General features: G+C 43.1%; 1 protein-coding gene across 2 annotated transcripts in view; it reads right to left on the bottom strand.

Annotated features, from left to right (window-relative positions):
* Nucleotides 1-15,767, bottom strand: part of PAK1 (p21 (RAC1) activated kinase 1) — a 72,615-nt gene that overhangs the window by 7,633 nt on the left and 49,215 nt on the right. For both annotated transcript variants that reach the window (XM_058824087.1, XM_058824095.1), the window contains 8 exons: nt 15,033-15,070; nt 13,033-13,149; nt 12,548-12,722; nt 9,537-9,600; nt 8,611-8,659; nt 6,214-6,326; nt 830-947; nt 292-391 (listed from right to left, as the gene is read on the bottom strand). In XM_058824087.1, the coding sequence (XP_058680070.1) occupies nt 292-391; nt 830-947; nt 6,214-6,326; nt 8,611-8,659; nt 9,537-9,600; nt 12,548-12,722; nt 13,033-13,149; nt 15,033-15,070 (774 nt within the window). The remainder of the gene's footprint in view (nt 1-291; nt 392-829; nt 948-6,213; nt 6,327-8,610; nt 8,660-9,536; nt 9,601-12,547; nt 12,723-13,032; nt 13,150-15,032; nt 15,071-15,767) is intronic.

Raw genomic sequence — 15,767 nt, forward strand, 5'->3', positions numbered from 1 at the left:
TTCTGGACTGGAGTAGCATTAAAATACTGTTATTTTAGTTCACATAAACAGATGGCCCAAAGCTAAGTGAAGCCCGAGCCTCACTTCAAGTCTGGTATCAGTTCACAAGGATTTGTGTTTGCCAATCTCCATTAAAACAAATGCCACAGAAGTATCTACAGTAGCATTTCTACAGGCTGTTTGTCATGACAGCATCAAGCACCTCAAACACCCATCTCCCTAAAATGCCTGGCCCAGAGCAGATAACTGGCATGGTTTGACAAATCATCAGCAGTAATGTTCCCTGCATACTTAGTTTGACAGAGCCATCCATTCCCAGCAGGATGTTGTCACTCTTGATGTCCCTGTGAATAACTTGGTTTGAATGGAGGAATTCCAGGGCTTGGAGACACTGAAAAATAATTGAGATATTCTTACTGTGCATGAAATGATTCACCAGTCACAATTAGCCAACTGAAGGACTCAAACAGACTGTACATTTTTGGTAGTAAGTGTCAGGACCTTTCATATATTCAGTATGTGCAGGGCCACAGAGAGATGTCACACTGGGATCAACAGGTCGTAGGAGGACAAGTTAGTCCCAAAAGACTTGAAGAACAGACAAAACCAAGAGGATCCCACCCCCATTTCCCACTCTAGTTCCTGCCTCTGGGGTGAAACATGAGGCTTGCATTAGCATTGTATGCTGCATCCTCACAGGTGAAATCCACCCTCTAAAAGAATGACTGTCACGTTACAGAAGCTGGAAGCATTTCCGTGGAGTCAGTGAGAGGCTGTGGGAAGTCCATGTCCCATTCCCAAGCAGAGCCCCCTCCGGGTGCTGCCTCACCTCCCGGCACACGGCGGCGATTTGTCCCTCGTCCATGCAGGTCTCCGTCACGACGTCAGTCAGGGAGCCTCCTGCCAAGTACTCCATCACCACCCAGAGCTCTTCTCCTACAAGGTAACTGAAGAGCCCAAGCCACATTTTAAATTCAGAATGCACAGGGTTGTAAAGCTCTCTTACAAGTGCAATAAAAACAAGAGCTGCTATTAACAGTATTGGGGAACCACATACTCCTGGTACCTTCTGTGCATGGGAGCATCTGATCACAACCTGAATGACCAAAGAGAAGGGTGAGTGCAGAATGATGAGGAGAGATGTAGGGGGAGAGCTGGCTACAAGTTTCCTGTCCATAAAAGCAAGGCTGAGTATTTCTGCCATGGAAAGGATGCAGACCTGACTTTAATCACTGCTCCTGCTGCTGAGAGAGAAGGCAAAGAGCTCCTACTCAAGGATGGGGCCCAAGCATGCAACCCCGATATTTGGCACACAGCAGTGGCTCTTGCACTGGAAGAGGTGGCTGAGGGCTGTTTCACTACTTCTGGCATCCTGCTGTCCTAAGCAACTAACTGCTTTGCCTCAGCCCGGGGACAGTTCTGGGTGACTCAAAAGATGCTTACCCACAACCAATCATGACAGATCACTTCTTTTTTAAGCATCGTGCATTTGAAAATCACCTCAATCTTTTCCATATTATCAAACAAGTTTGTGGTTTGGTCTGAAAATTTCAGAACCATTCATAAAGGCAAAAGAGTACATCTTATTGGGAAAAACAGCAGTTCTAAAGACTTAAAATAAAAAAGGAAATCCCCAAAAGGTAGGTCTTTTCTAAAAAAGGCTCATAGGAAGATGGGGAGGAGACAGCTGAGATGAGAGTGGCTTTTCTCAGTCACTTGGGATATTCCTCTCTGCTGAGTGTGTGTGTACCCATGTTTAAAAGTGGAAGACAGGAGATGAAGACTTCAGCAATAACTCATTAAAAACAAACAAAAAATAATTTAAAAACCCCCAAACAAACAAAACAAAAATGGAAAAAAAACAAACCCAAAAAACCATCAACTATTTCTGCCCTTTTTGGGTCCATCAACACAAACTTCCACGACCAATAAATACATCAGGATGACACATTCCTGAAGGAAGGAATCATCAGTATGAAAATCCACCTTTTCAGCCTATCCTCTCATTTTTCAAGTGAGTGGACAGATGAGCCAAAAGTGAGAGGACAGAGAAAAAAAAAAAGCTTCATCTGGCATTAGAGTTCATCAAGGACACATTTGCTTTGCTATAAAACACTGATCCTACTGAGGCATGGATCTGGCAGGAGCCAAATGCAAAAGCTGGGATAGGTACTAGGGAACAGCTAGGTAGAAAGCAACAGTAAAGGACAAAGAAGCCATTAAGCTTGGCATGGAAAGTAGACAGAGATGAGAGATATCACAGGAGTGAGCAAAGTGTGGCATCTACCCCCAAAGGACACACTGACAACACTAAGTTGATGAAAAAAATCCCCCTAAATAGTAATAATGGCCTGAGCTGCACCTGGATGACAGTAGTGTTACAGTTATGGACAGCTTTCAATTCCAGAGACAAAGGGGGTGTCTTGGCTTGCTGATGCTAAGGACTGTGTAGGGAGGTGCCATCTGCAGATTCTTCCAAGGTACAAAGCCCAAGGGCACAGGGCTGTGCTCCTGCAGCCAAGGTCTCAAACTCCACTATGGAACAGAAGCTGATGCACTGGCATTTTGTTTTCCCAGCATTACAGACCCAGCAATGGCAGTGCCACCTGCAGAGCAGCCCCTCTGAGTGAGAGAGGAGCAGCAAGACTGCTTTCAGAAGCATTCTGCTAACTCTGTGGGTCATTAACTTCCTGTTGGGCTCTGAAAGCCACACTCTTTCTTCCTGCCCCTGCCCCATCCACACTCTTTCTTCCTGCCCCTATGCCATAGCTACTTCTTCACTTCTGCCAAATCAGGCTGTCTGCAGATTTTATCAGCACCCTCTCAACACATCACCCACCATGGACATCACAAGGTTTCCCTTTACTGCCAGTAGCATTCTCTGCAGCTCAAATGCACTTGACTGTAAGAATGAGGGCAGAATGAGCTCTTTGCATGACAATCTCAGGTTCCACATGCTGGGAGCAAGCTGGTATCTCTCTGCAGCCAAAACAGACGGAGCGAGCCAAGAACCACACTGTGAAACCAAAGCTGAGCCATGAGCAGCCACAAACATGTGCCAAGATCCTGGCAACTCAATAATTGATAGATTTGACATAACACACAGAGAGGATAACTTAACAGTGGCTCCCTGCCAGCTGCCACCAAAGGAATGTCAGTCCAGGGTGGTACTGTCTCAGGGATCTTTCCACTTTCCTGCCAGGCTTAGTCACTGAGCTGCCCACTGCAGGCATGACTCAAACCCACTCTCTCAGCAGTTCTAGAGACACCACCAGGAAGCCCATACACCTACACGCTGCTGTGATGTGACATCAGGCACAGCACTATTGTCACCCACAGTCACCTTCCAGAACAAGCTGGCTGTAAGAAAAACCCGATGAAAATCTGTGAGGAAATCTACAGCTTTCTCTTCATCGATCTGCAAGGGCAGCCAACATCTGATCCTGTAAGGTGTTCCTCAGCCTCCACTTGGATACCTTAGGAAGCTGTTCACCAAGCCCTCTCCATCACAAATACACATCCTTTATTGATGAAATTGATGGAATTTGGAGTTGCCCAGAAGTCCAAGTTCATTCATTACAGAATTTTAACCTGCCTCCAACATGCAAACATAAATCTAGCCTGGGAAGAAACCAGTGTGTTCTTGTAGCATGACTGTCTCACATCTTCAGCTTTATTCACTGACCATCCATCCTTACTACAGTTTGGGGTTGGGGTAAACAAGGCTATCACTCATTTGGGGGTTTATTAAGTTAAGGAGTTGTTCAGAACAAAACTAAAGGGCAGGAGTTTGCTTTGTCTAGCATAGGGCATCTGAAGCCTGTGTTTAGATGGCTGATTTTAGAAGCAGGACTCAGGGCCTCTTTCTGGGACCTCCAGCAGGTAACTCAGCACAAGTGGCTGTTTGTCTGTACAGAAGACTGATGTCACTGTCTTCAGAGCCAGATGCTTCTAAATCCAGCTCCTAAGTACAGCTGAAATAGGCCATGTCACTATCCTAAATATCACAGCACACCTTTGTGCAACTCTGGCCACTATGGCTGCAGCAGAAAAGCTGCTTAACCACAAGCAAGTAGGCTAGGCAGTTAACAGAGGACAAAGCACAGGAAACCCTTGCACAAGGGCAGGAGCTGAGAGAGCTGGTTTATGCCAATAACTACCTTGCAGCTCCCATTAGGGACTCAGAAAGGCAGACACTGTAACAAAACCACAAAGCAGAAACCAGGCCTTGCAGTGATCAGCACATCCTTCCTCCACCTCCCTCAGCAGAAGGCAGAAGCCAACAAGTGGCATCCAAATATGAGCTTTATTCAGCACTTGGGAAGCATAAGCACATTTAGGCTGGGCAGGAGGGACACAGCTCCCCAGCAACAGAATCCTGCAGTTGCAGAACTGAAGTGGCATAATAGGCACAAGGACCCCCATGTTCATCCCAGTTGCTGTTCTGTCCATGTGCAGCACTCAAACAAAAGCCAATCCCTCTGAAAAAGATTAGTGAAAGTGGAGGACAAAAGCAGCAGCTTTTGTTGCTGAAAGTTTGAACAAGACAGCAGGACATGGAGCTATCCTGCAGCTGGGATGCACTGGCTAGGCAAGGGAAGTGAACGTACACAGCGACGCTCTCTAATGGGAAGAGCCTGGCTCTCAAACAGTTTTGTCAAAACAAAGGCTCTAATGAGCCAGAGGAAAGTAACAGTTCTAGCCCAGCTGCAATTCTTAACCACTTGTTTCATTTTACACTAGGCACACACCCTCCTCTCTCTAGGAAGAGGGTGTGTGCCCAGCATCAGATCCCTGCACACACACCTCTGTCATAAAAATTTCAGGAGCAGATTTTCTGTCTCCTCAACAAAGTAGCTCTTTACAGCTATGTATGGGACACAGCAACACAAAAATTCAGCAAATCAACTGCTGCAGATTGTAACTACCACCTCTTTTGGCTAAGACATTAAAAGTCTGCAAAAGAAACCTATTAAATAAACAGCTGATTAGATCTTGATATACACACAGAGCAAAAAAAGTGTGCAAATCCTCTCTCAAATTTCCAGAGATTCTAGGTCACATCCCTTTGTTGTATCTTCCAAAAAACCCAAGCTGCTGAATTTAAAGTCTGCAGCCCACCTTATCCAAGCAGTCTTTACCCTTACAAGAAGGCAAACCTGTGGTTCATCAGAACTGCTACATTCACATGTTGAGTGCAGCAGACCGAAAATCTTGCTGCAGCTCAAATGGAGCTAGCAAAAGTTTTAACAAGTGAGTGACACAGGCTTGACACAAGGCAGCACTGTGATACTGATGGTGAATTAAAGCCACCATTAAATGCTTTTGCCTGCTGGGCTTTCAGCATCATGGAATGACAGAATGCTTTGGGTTCAAAGGGACCTTAAAGGCCACCTAGTTCTAAACCTGGAACCATGGGCAGGGACACCTTCCATTACAGCAGGCTGCTCAGAGCCCCATCCAACCTGGCCTTGAACACTGCCAGGGCAGCTACATCTTCTCTGGGCAGCCTGTGCCAGTGCCTCACCACCCTCACTGGGAAGAATTTCTCCATTATACCTAACCTAAATCTACCTTCTTTTGTATGAAAACTGTTCCCTCTTGCTCTTTTACTAACTGCCTTAAAAGTCACTCTCCCTCTTCTTAAAAGTCCCCTAAAGTACTGCAAAGCTGTGCTGAGGTCTCCCCAGACTTCAGGTTATGTGCTACATGCCATTCACCCTCACTGCTGTCATGTTACTGTGCACAAACCTCATGGACAGTCACAGGGACTGCACTGCATCTAACCCTGCAAGCAGTCTGCTCCTCTGGCAGCAGAACACCAGCATTGCTCAGTGGGGAAGAAAAAAAAGAGGAAAGCTAATAGAAATAATACATTTCAAACTCTATCTACTTCTCCTTTAGTAACAGGAAGGAAATAAGCAGGAAGTTTGTTGTGTCAAATTTGGCAAAGGAGAGAGATGAAAAATTAAGTCCTGACAGGACCTTAGTTACCAGCATCTCTGAAGAGAGCCTAGACATCCCATTAACACTGGTTCAGATAGCTGTTTCTTCTCATTCTGGAAAGACTGCCAGGCCACCCACAATCCCACAATGCTTTAAGCAGTGCAAGGTTGTCCTACACCTGCACTAAGCTGAGCCAGGAACCCTTAAGACACTGACAAGAAAGCATTTTCCAGTGTCCCTTTGTGAGCCCTGCAAATACTGACGTACCTGTCCAAGTAGTTGACAATGTTGGAGTTTTTGTTTTCCCTCATCACCAGGATCTCATTAATAATCAGTTCTTTTTTGGGCTGCTGCTGCAAATTCATCTGTTTGATTGCAACCTGCAGTGAAAAGAGATCAGGTAAAGCATTATTGCAGGAGCCCCCAGAAACCTGCCAGTACCAGTCAATTTAGTCCCACGTCCACATGAGGGAGGAAAAACACCTTTGGATCATGAGGTCACTGTTTCATCATCAGCTACTGAATTACCATTCCATAACTCTGCAGGCTCCTGCAGCCAGTCCATTTCCACTTATGATGGATGATAATGAAAAAAAGAACAAGAGGAATTGCCATTTTCATACTGGACTTTAGTGTCACAGCTGGAGAGCCACCTCCCATCGACAGCTTCTTGGTAACAAAGAAGAGATCCCCTTGCTCTGGTATGGAGTGGTAAACTTTTTGTTTCTGAAAGGATTATTATATATTTTATTTTTAATTGGATCTTTCTGGAAATTTTTTGGTGTTTTTCCCTGTTACCATGCAAATTTTGCCTTCTAGAAATCTAAAGTAGGGTGGGTAAATAACACAACCATGTTTGGTACTTCAAGGTAATAACTCTATTTCTTTTGTCACAACTAGACCTGGGGGAGAGAAGCACCAATGTTAAGATAAAAGGCTGAAAATAAATGAATTTGAGTCAGCTTTATGTCCAGTCATGCCTGAAGGGCAACAGGGATGGATTTGTCAGCTGCAACCCTTTGGTTTAGTAACTTTCTTCCTGTTTTAGGATGCCTGCTCTGCATGTATGTATGCAAAGAGCAGGAAGGAAGAGTTACAACAGGTTGGTAACTCTTGTATTCAAGTTTCCACACTACCAGTACTTTGTGAGAGCCCCTGGCCCTCAGAGGCTCTTTCAAATAGTAAACCTGCTCAGCACAGCTGGAGGCAGAGATAATTCATAGAGGTTACAACTCAACAGCCTTTGGTACAATATTTAGGCAAAAGGAATGAAGTGAAACTACAAAACTGCTTTACAAAACTGCTACATGGAGAGAAAGAGGCCTGGGTGAATGAACTGGAGCCAGCAACTAAACTACTCACAAAAGCAAGGATTAAAAAAAACCAAGTCACAGAGTGCCAATATAGATGGATACAATTAGCATTTTGATAGTATAGCAGGGAAGACTATAGAAAAATCCCAACACATGAGAAGGCAAGAGCAGACAGACATGCTGCTTTTCCACAGTACTCATGAGGGCTGTACTTTAAGAAGACAAAAACAAAACCCCAGGCTGCTCTTTGTACAAGACCAGAGAGAAGAATGAAAGATGAAGAAGAAAGGGAAGGCATTTTATGCAGATAGAGAAATTCCCAGTGTTTCCATGCACTGAGTTCAGTGCACTTCACAGAAAGGCACAAGGAACAGCATTACAAAGTTACAGTGATCCCAAATGCAGACTTAAAAATTCAGGGCCTGAACACACTAGTGTAATGGGAATGATTTAAAAGTCTGTTGTAATACAAAAGTTCAAATTTTCACATGGGAGTCACCGAAGGGGTCCAGAAAGAAAGCAGAAAACTATCAAAGAACTTCCCCCTCTTATAAAATTTGTCATTGCTTCAAAATAAATCTAAGAACCCTTCCTTAAAGGCTGCAATTAAAGTGTATTAATTCTTCAGGAACTGAAAAAGGAAGGGAAGGAATTTCAGCAAAAAGTACAATTATGAAATTTGCTGGTGAATAACTGTTACATTGTACAAATGCAAAGTAGACACACGTTGTTGCAGACTTCCATAAATATATCTGGAATAACAGACTTTAATCTTTTAAAAAATCCTCCATCTAGAAATAAAAGTTTCCACAGTTGCTGTATATCCATGACTACTAGTTTATGATGCCAGCAGTAAGTATGGCACTTTTTAATATTTGTGAGGGAAAAAAAGAAAAGACAGGCATTCCTTGTCTCATAATTCAAGGACAGAAAGTAAGTGGGCAAAGGATGTCTGCAATTAAAGTCTGTTCTATCCAAGTTAAGTCCTATAAGTGCAGGAAGCAAAGGAGCAGAGGGCAAATAAGAGCTTGTATGGAGACAGGCAGCAATCTTGAGGAAGAGGAGAGAAACTTTTCCTGAGGACCTGCCCAGTCCAAACATTTGCTTCTAGCCTTTGCAATAACAGAAAGAATCTTTATAAATATGAAATTATTCAGTAATCAAAACTTGTGAAGTCATTTTTTCCAGTTCTCTGCTCAGACCACTCAACCATGTCTCATTAGTAAGTAAAGACCTCATTAAAAATAAGATGTCATGAATCCCTGAAAGACAGTCTTTATTTTGTAGCATCAACTTGAACTTTTGGGACACGATCCAAAATCCACTGCTGTGGTACTCTGGCAGCACTTACCTCCTGTCCTGTAGCTACATCTATTGCTGTGTAAACTGTACCTGAGGCTCTAAACAAAACAGAGAAAAGAAAAAGAAATTATTTGTTAGTATCTCGAAGTAAAAGTGAGAGCTTAACACATGCCCCTTCCCACTTGTCTCTGAAGTGCTCTCAATCCCATTCCTTTACATGCAATAATTCCAGTGGCAAACATAATCTGAAATATTTCTGAACAAGACTGTTGTTGAGGCAGAAGCCAGAGGATTTATGGGAAGAAAAGTTCCTAATAAGGAACACTACGGTCATCCAAACCCTTGCTGCTAAACCAGCAAACTGTAGGACTGTGAGTTTATTCCATTTCAAGTGGCATGACCACACTATCCTGGCTTGCAGAATGCCCAACATGATAACAGAGCAACAGGATCAGCTGAAGTAAACAAATGGGGCATTGTAGTGAGGAAAACAGGAGTTTGAGCCTCAGCACAGGGATCTGACTGCAGATCTCTGTTGTGCCTCAGTACAGTCTCTCCTACAACCTCTACTTCCCCCCTACCTTGCTCAGAGGAGCACAGCACATGCCTTGAGAGAGCTGATTCAGAAGCAAATCTGTACACTGAAGATGGTCCTGCAGTTCTTTCCCTGCTTGTAGCTGTATTTATCAACCTGATCATCTAATGGCATAATTTCTTATATTACAACACAATTCCACAAAAGCTCAGTCCCTGTGACTTTGCCGGGAACAGGAAAAGATTTGGGGGGATGTGGAACCCAGCAAAACAGCCAGAAACAAAAACAAAACAAAGAAAATAAATAAACAACCAAACAAAAGAAACTTTCCCAAGTATCCCCAACAGCCCTTCCAGCAAACTAACTTAGCCTGGTTTCAGTGAATTCTTCTTAGAATATGAAAGTGAAAGGTTTAGGCCAGAGAAGAAGCATATACTTACCCCTGTCCAATCTTCTCAAAATTCGTGTACTTCTTTTTTGGATCACCCACACTAACGATACTTCCTATAAAAAACAACAAAAAAAAAAAGAGGATTTTTTTCAAGGACTTTTTTCATACAGCTACAAGAACTAACTGTAAGAACAGCTCCACTGACCACAGTAGGTTCTGTCTCATGAACCACTCATCAGAAATCCAGAGACACATGGACACCAAGGAAGTCCTCAGTTATTTACTCACTTATTATCCCAGCTGCAGCATTCCCCTGTATCAGGAACTTCCCTCCAGAAATGATGGGACACACACATTAAGAACATTTAACTTTCACTTGCAGTCATTACTAGGTGCAGGATGGGGATAGACAGGCCTGACATATGGAAAAACAGTAATTTGTTGGAAACCTGCTACTTACACTCCCAGCTTTAACACCCTGGATGATCTAAGATGTCCCTGCACTGCAATGTCTCTGAATTTGGAGCTGGGCTCTCAATCATCTTGAAGGCAACAGTCTGTTATAAAACTAGTCAAAGATTTCCCTACAGCATGACAATTTGTAGCAGCAAAAAAAAGCATTTATGATCTTTTTCTACCAGCACAACCACAACCATTAACTGACCCAGTGACTGGGCTGCAAGACTCAGGAGAGAAAGTAGAAAGCCAAACCTCCAGAGCCAAACCTCCCCTGTCTGTCCTGGGCAATGCTGAGCTGCTCTTCCAGGAGTCTGACAGGCAGCACAGGTTTTAGCAGCAGTTACCAGCATCCCTCTGCTTTTGGAGACCAACCTGAGACCACCTCAGCTCATTCTCCCAAAACCAGAAGTCTCTCATTGCCTTCCTCAAAGGGAAAAGCACTTTGCCTGGTGTTCCACAGCACAGGGCTGCAAGTGGCTGCAAACTTAAACTGATTTTGATAACTCCCCTATGAGTTAGGAATGACACCCTTTTTAGGGGAAGGAACCAGAGCCAGCAATTTCTAGAGCTCAGCTGGGAGCCAGCCTCCTCTCTAACAGCACCAGGGTGGCTAAAAGGATCAAGGGATGCAGAGCAGCGCCCGAGCTGGTGCTTGCAAGTCCCCGGAGCTGCCGACATACGGTGCTGCTCTCACAGGGTCTGGGGCTGAGCCCCAACAGATCAATGCTGGCAAAGAAACTGCTCGTGGCCATTAAGCCAAGAAATCCAGTAGCAAGCAGAGCAAGAGCAGGCTATTTTCAGACACCACCGGAGAGCAGCCAAACCCAGAGGGTTTAGGACAGACAGAGGTAGAAGTAGGGAATATCACCCATGTTTGGAGAGGAGGGCAGGAAGAGAAATTTGGCTTCACAAAACCCACTCCACAATTACAGAAGCAATGCTGTCTGCCCTGAGGACTGGTATTTCTGGACAAATATTCAGAAGTTTTCCTTTAAAGCCTAACACAGGCTACAAGCTCAGACTGCAAATGCTTCCCCAAGGCAAGGACTGGACAAAATGCTGTGGTGACAAGTGGCAGTTGCCAGTTTTGCCCTGTTTAATGCTGTATTTCCTACCTTCCAAAGAGTCAGGTGAGGATTCATTAATGTTTGCACCAATGCTGCGCTTCTGCTGAGAGGTAGGGATTGAGCAGCCTCCTTTTAACCTTTGCATGCATTTAGCACATATTTTGTATGTGTAAATATATTTTTGCTTTACAGTTTTAATAATTTTAGTTAAACTAAAATATCCAAAGGATGCTTCTCTGCACAACTACAGCTCCACTGCCCTCAGTGGAAAGACATTTTTACTTAGATTAAGACTAAAGATTAAAACTTCATAACATTTTTCTATATGTGGGACTAGCCCACATATAGAAGCTGACACCTGGAGCAAGCAAGGTGTCAGAAGGTACATCTGCTTCCCAACACTCCCAAAAGTAGCACTTGCACTTCTCTGCATGACTGAAGTGGGTGTATTTTTATTAGAATAGCACTTTTTTTCCTGCCACAGTTGCTGCTCGCCTTGCCTGGTCACAAAAATGTCTTGAATCCTTAATGATACAAAAATTCTGCTAATTGAGTTGGTAAAGTTGGTGTTTTGAAACAATGGGTGTGAGTTTTCTAACAGCAAGCAGTTCCAATTAATAAACCATCAAGTCAATTTAGGCTCTATTTAGAGAAATTAGTTACTCAGATACCATTTTAATATTTTAATTTTTTTTTAAAGTTATAGCCTCAGATTAAGTCTTCATCTAACTACTAGACTCTTACTCCTGAAATACTGACAAATATACCCTCAAACCAGAGGCCAGCCTTATCATAGAGGTGCTAACACAATTTCAGTCAACTGACAAGCAAGCCATGGATGTAATTAATACAGGATTAGTAGTTCAAAGAATTAGAAATGCTCTGCTCTAACAAAACCTGGCCCAGGCTGAGGATAGCAATCAGTTGCATCAAAGAGCTGGTTCAGCTGTTGGATATGCCACAGCATAACCCAAAACCACCAGGCAGCAGAGGAGCACTTGCACTGAAGGTAGGAACTGTTAAAGACAGGAGGACACATCTGAGAGACTTGATGAATTTTTCTCAGAAAAAACCCACCAATTTGGCTACCCACAAAATGTTAAAGCACTTAAAAATAACCAAGCCACTTTACACCATGATACTGAGGAAGGCAAACTTGGGGATGCATTAATTTTCTCTCCATCTTTTAGACACCTTATGTCTAACATTGCAATGTAATCATTCATGTTTCAGAGCTGCAGAATAAGATGTGGAACGATCTCAGACTTCATAGTTAAATAGATGCTATTTATTCAAGGCTTGTTTTGCAGAGCCTGAGGATCTGCAGCTCCCTGGAGACTTCAGCCAGTATCACAGGGGCTCAGTCTAAATTCAAGCTCACCCCTTACATCTTCCCCCAGTTTTGTGTTGTGACTGTGGGCCCATGCCTTCAGTAAGGGATCGCAAAACAGGGAAACATTTCAGCTTGTTGACATTCTGAGAAACCAACACAGCAGGACCTGGAATTTAACTTTTTTAGAGAACAAGGACATACTTAATTTTTCCAGTATCTCTTCATCTGACATTTTTGGCTTTTTCTTTTGCTTCTCCGTGTTCCTGACCAGCATATCGGGTGCTGTTGTGCTGTTTTCCGAGGGAGAAGAGATAGGAGAGGTGGCCACATCTCTGGTAGGCGGAGGAAGAGGGTCTATCACAGAGCGGGTGTATATCTAATTTGTTGGGAAAAACACACAAGTCAGGTGAAGATTTAAACACTTCTATTCATCCTGTTACTGTTGTTGTCAGGGATGCATTTCTATAGCTGCTTTGTTAACAACTAGCATCACTAATCAAGGACTCGTGCCCCCACAACATGGAAGGTGACAGCACTAAGGTATTCTGCCTGAAGAATGGCTCCCATTGCCTCCCTCCTGCTCCCAAGAAGGGCTCAGCATCAAGCCATGCAGAGGGACGAAGAGCCACAGGCACGGCCTGACTGTGATTGCAGCAGTGCAGGCTGAACAGAGAATTTCTGCTCACAGATTTGGTGTGTTCAGGTCGTGGAGCTATCACAGGGGGTGGAGCTGCATCATCTTCATCATCCTCATCTTCAGACACTGAGGGCACTGCAGGGGTCTCAGAGACTGCCTTCACATTCTGCATGCAGTTGCACAAATAGCAAAAATCAAAACCCAATCACACGTTATAAACAAAATCACAAACATTGGATTAAGCTGCTAACAGAGATTGCACTGAAGCAATAATCAGAACAGGGTGGTGAGTTAGAGTGTCTGAAAAAGTCAAACCCAGGGTTCCTGGGTCTTCATGGGAAATGGATGTGCAGTCCAACACTGCCTGACACAACTGCTCAGACAGAGCTCCCCATCTGCCTGAGTGACAGCAACCCTCTTCCCAAGGACCTGAGGAGACCTGGGCTCTCTCACTGCTTTCCCAACACCCACACAGCTGACCAGCAAGTTTTGGGACACCCAAGTTTGGAAATATCTGTCCCTATTCATACTGTCTCTTAGGGCTTTTTGCTTGCTTCAAACCCTGACCATTCAGCATGAGGATTTCAGACTTTAAATGCCAGAATTCACATCAAACTCTTAATGGTTTCTCCAAAAGTTAGGTGGTCAGGTTAGCATCCCTTCTGGTATGGTGATTGAGAATTAATTAATTAATGTGAGATTTTGGAAGCAGAATCTGGAAAAATCTTTTCAAATCTCTTTTAAAATTACTTCCCATAAGAATTTACAGAAAAATAGGAACAATTATTTTGTTTAAAAACAGTTTTTCAAGTGGTTAAAAATTATCTAGAATTTTCTGCAATGCTGTGATTAGGAATGAAAGTCACTTTTAAATTTACGCATGTGAAACTGGATTAGAAGTTCATAACATTCTTTACACTACAAACATTTCAGAATAAACTTGGTAAGGTCCTCAACCCACTAGACCAGTTCTGTTTGTGCATCATCACCTCCCTAAGAGTAGTGGGGGGAAAAGTATTAAAATCCTCAGAAAGAGGGGGAAAGCAACACAGTATTTCACTGAGCCTAAAATACTTGAAATCATCATCATCTTGACAATTAATTGTCAAAATGCACTTGACATAACACAAAAACCTAGCTGGTCAAAAACAACAAGGAAAAGCTATGTACTGGGAATTTCCTAAGTATCCCCAAAATTAAAGGTTGGCCTGAGGGAAGGCATTGGATATCTCAGTAGACTGGTAACTATTGCTTTTCTCAGGATTTACTTAAAAATCCAACCTCAGACATTGAAACTTCTGAGGACTGACATATAATGATGTGTAATAATGAACAATGGCAGAAACATTTTCTGTTTCTTTTTCCAGAGTCCCAAATGATCAGATCTAAATAAGCTGCCTTTGGAAGGGAGAAAAAAAAGGCAATGCTAGGTAATGACATGGCCATGATAAAACAAGAGCTGTGGGAATTGTGGAGTTTTATGAACCATCTTACACTGAAAGTTTTGTTTCTTTTATCTCACATGCACACACAAAAATTTATCATGTCTCCTAACAAAGCAAATAGGAGTGGTGCCTGCCCTGGCAAGGACTGAGTAAAGGTCAAGCAGAGAGGAGGAGAACCTTTTATTTCCTGTTCTGCTAGAGATTAGTCTGGTTAACCAACATTAGCTTTAGTAAATCAGACCTCACAGGTTAGTAAATAAACTTTGTTATAAAACAGTTTACAGAGAAATAAAACTTGACAGCAGAGTGGTTATCAAATTCTCGGTGTAGAAAAAGACCAACTTCTATGAAAACAGACCTATTTCTACTAATTAATTCACTAATTTCCATTCACTAATTCACTACAAATCCTACTTCCATCTGCTTTATTCCCCACCAGTTAAAAAAAAAAGAAGTGAAAGGAGCACACCTGTTTTTATAAACATGAACTGGCTATACAAATATACATAGTTCAGATTTTAAAACATTAAGCAAACTACAAGTTTACAAGTAATTAACTAGTTTTTGCAAGTTTTTTAATGCCAAGATAGAATGTGAGGCTTACCAATGTATTAGATGAATTGTAATCCTCGGCTGATTTATCTGAAAGACAGATAATAATGCCATTATAAATGAGTTATAAATGCAGCAAAAATGGGGAGAGGAGCAAGGAACAAGCTCTCTTTAGAAAAGGCAGGCAAAAAGGCTGCTCCCGAACTTAGCTCCCTCACTCCAGCTTCCCAGAACCAGCTGAACCCTGGAAGATATAGGAACAGAGGGTAAACAAATTAAGACAAATGCAAGGGTCACAAATCCCTGCAGTAGGAGGGTGGAATTGCCCAGAGCAAAACCTGAGTGACTATTGTCCTCCATCCATGTACACAAAATATTATCAATGACTAAGTCCCCAGCAGAGGCACTGCAGCTGACTCCTGACTGCAAAATGTTCAGTCTCAGCCACCTAAACTTCCTGGAATAGCACAGAGGACCCCACAAGTCAACTGATGGGCTTCTCATTTGACTATCCAGGCACATATGGGGAATATTTGTGCTTTTATCCTTGCTTGGAGCCTTCCTAATTAGTACCAGATCTGGTGACATGGTTCTATCCCCCTGGAAGAACCAAAGTAGGGGTTAATATTTAGAAAGGGAAGGAGTTGCAGTTGAAAGGAAAAGAGGTGGTGGTTGCAGATGGGCTTCAGAGGGCAGATAAAACCTTGGCAGCTTCAACTTTTAGAGCAACCCAGCCAGCAATTTTCAAGCACCCAGGCAGCTGAGGCCCATTCCCCAACCATGGCAC

This window comes from Ammospiza caudacuta, chromosome 2 (genome assembly GCF_027887145.1).
Source record: "Ammospiza caudacuta isolate bAmmCau1 chromosome 2, bAmmCau1.pri, whole genome shotgun sequence".
NCBI lineage: Eukaryota > Metazoa > Chordata > Aves > Passeriformes > Passerellidae > Ammospiza > Ammospiza caudacuta.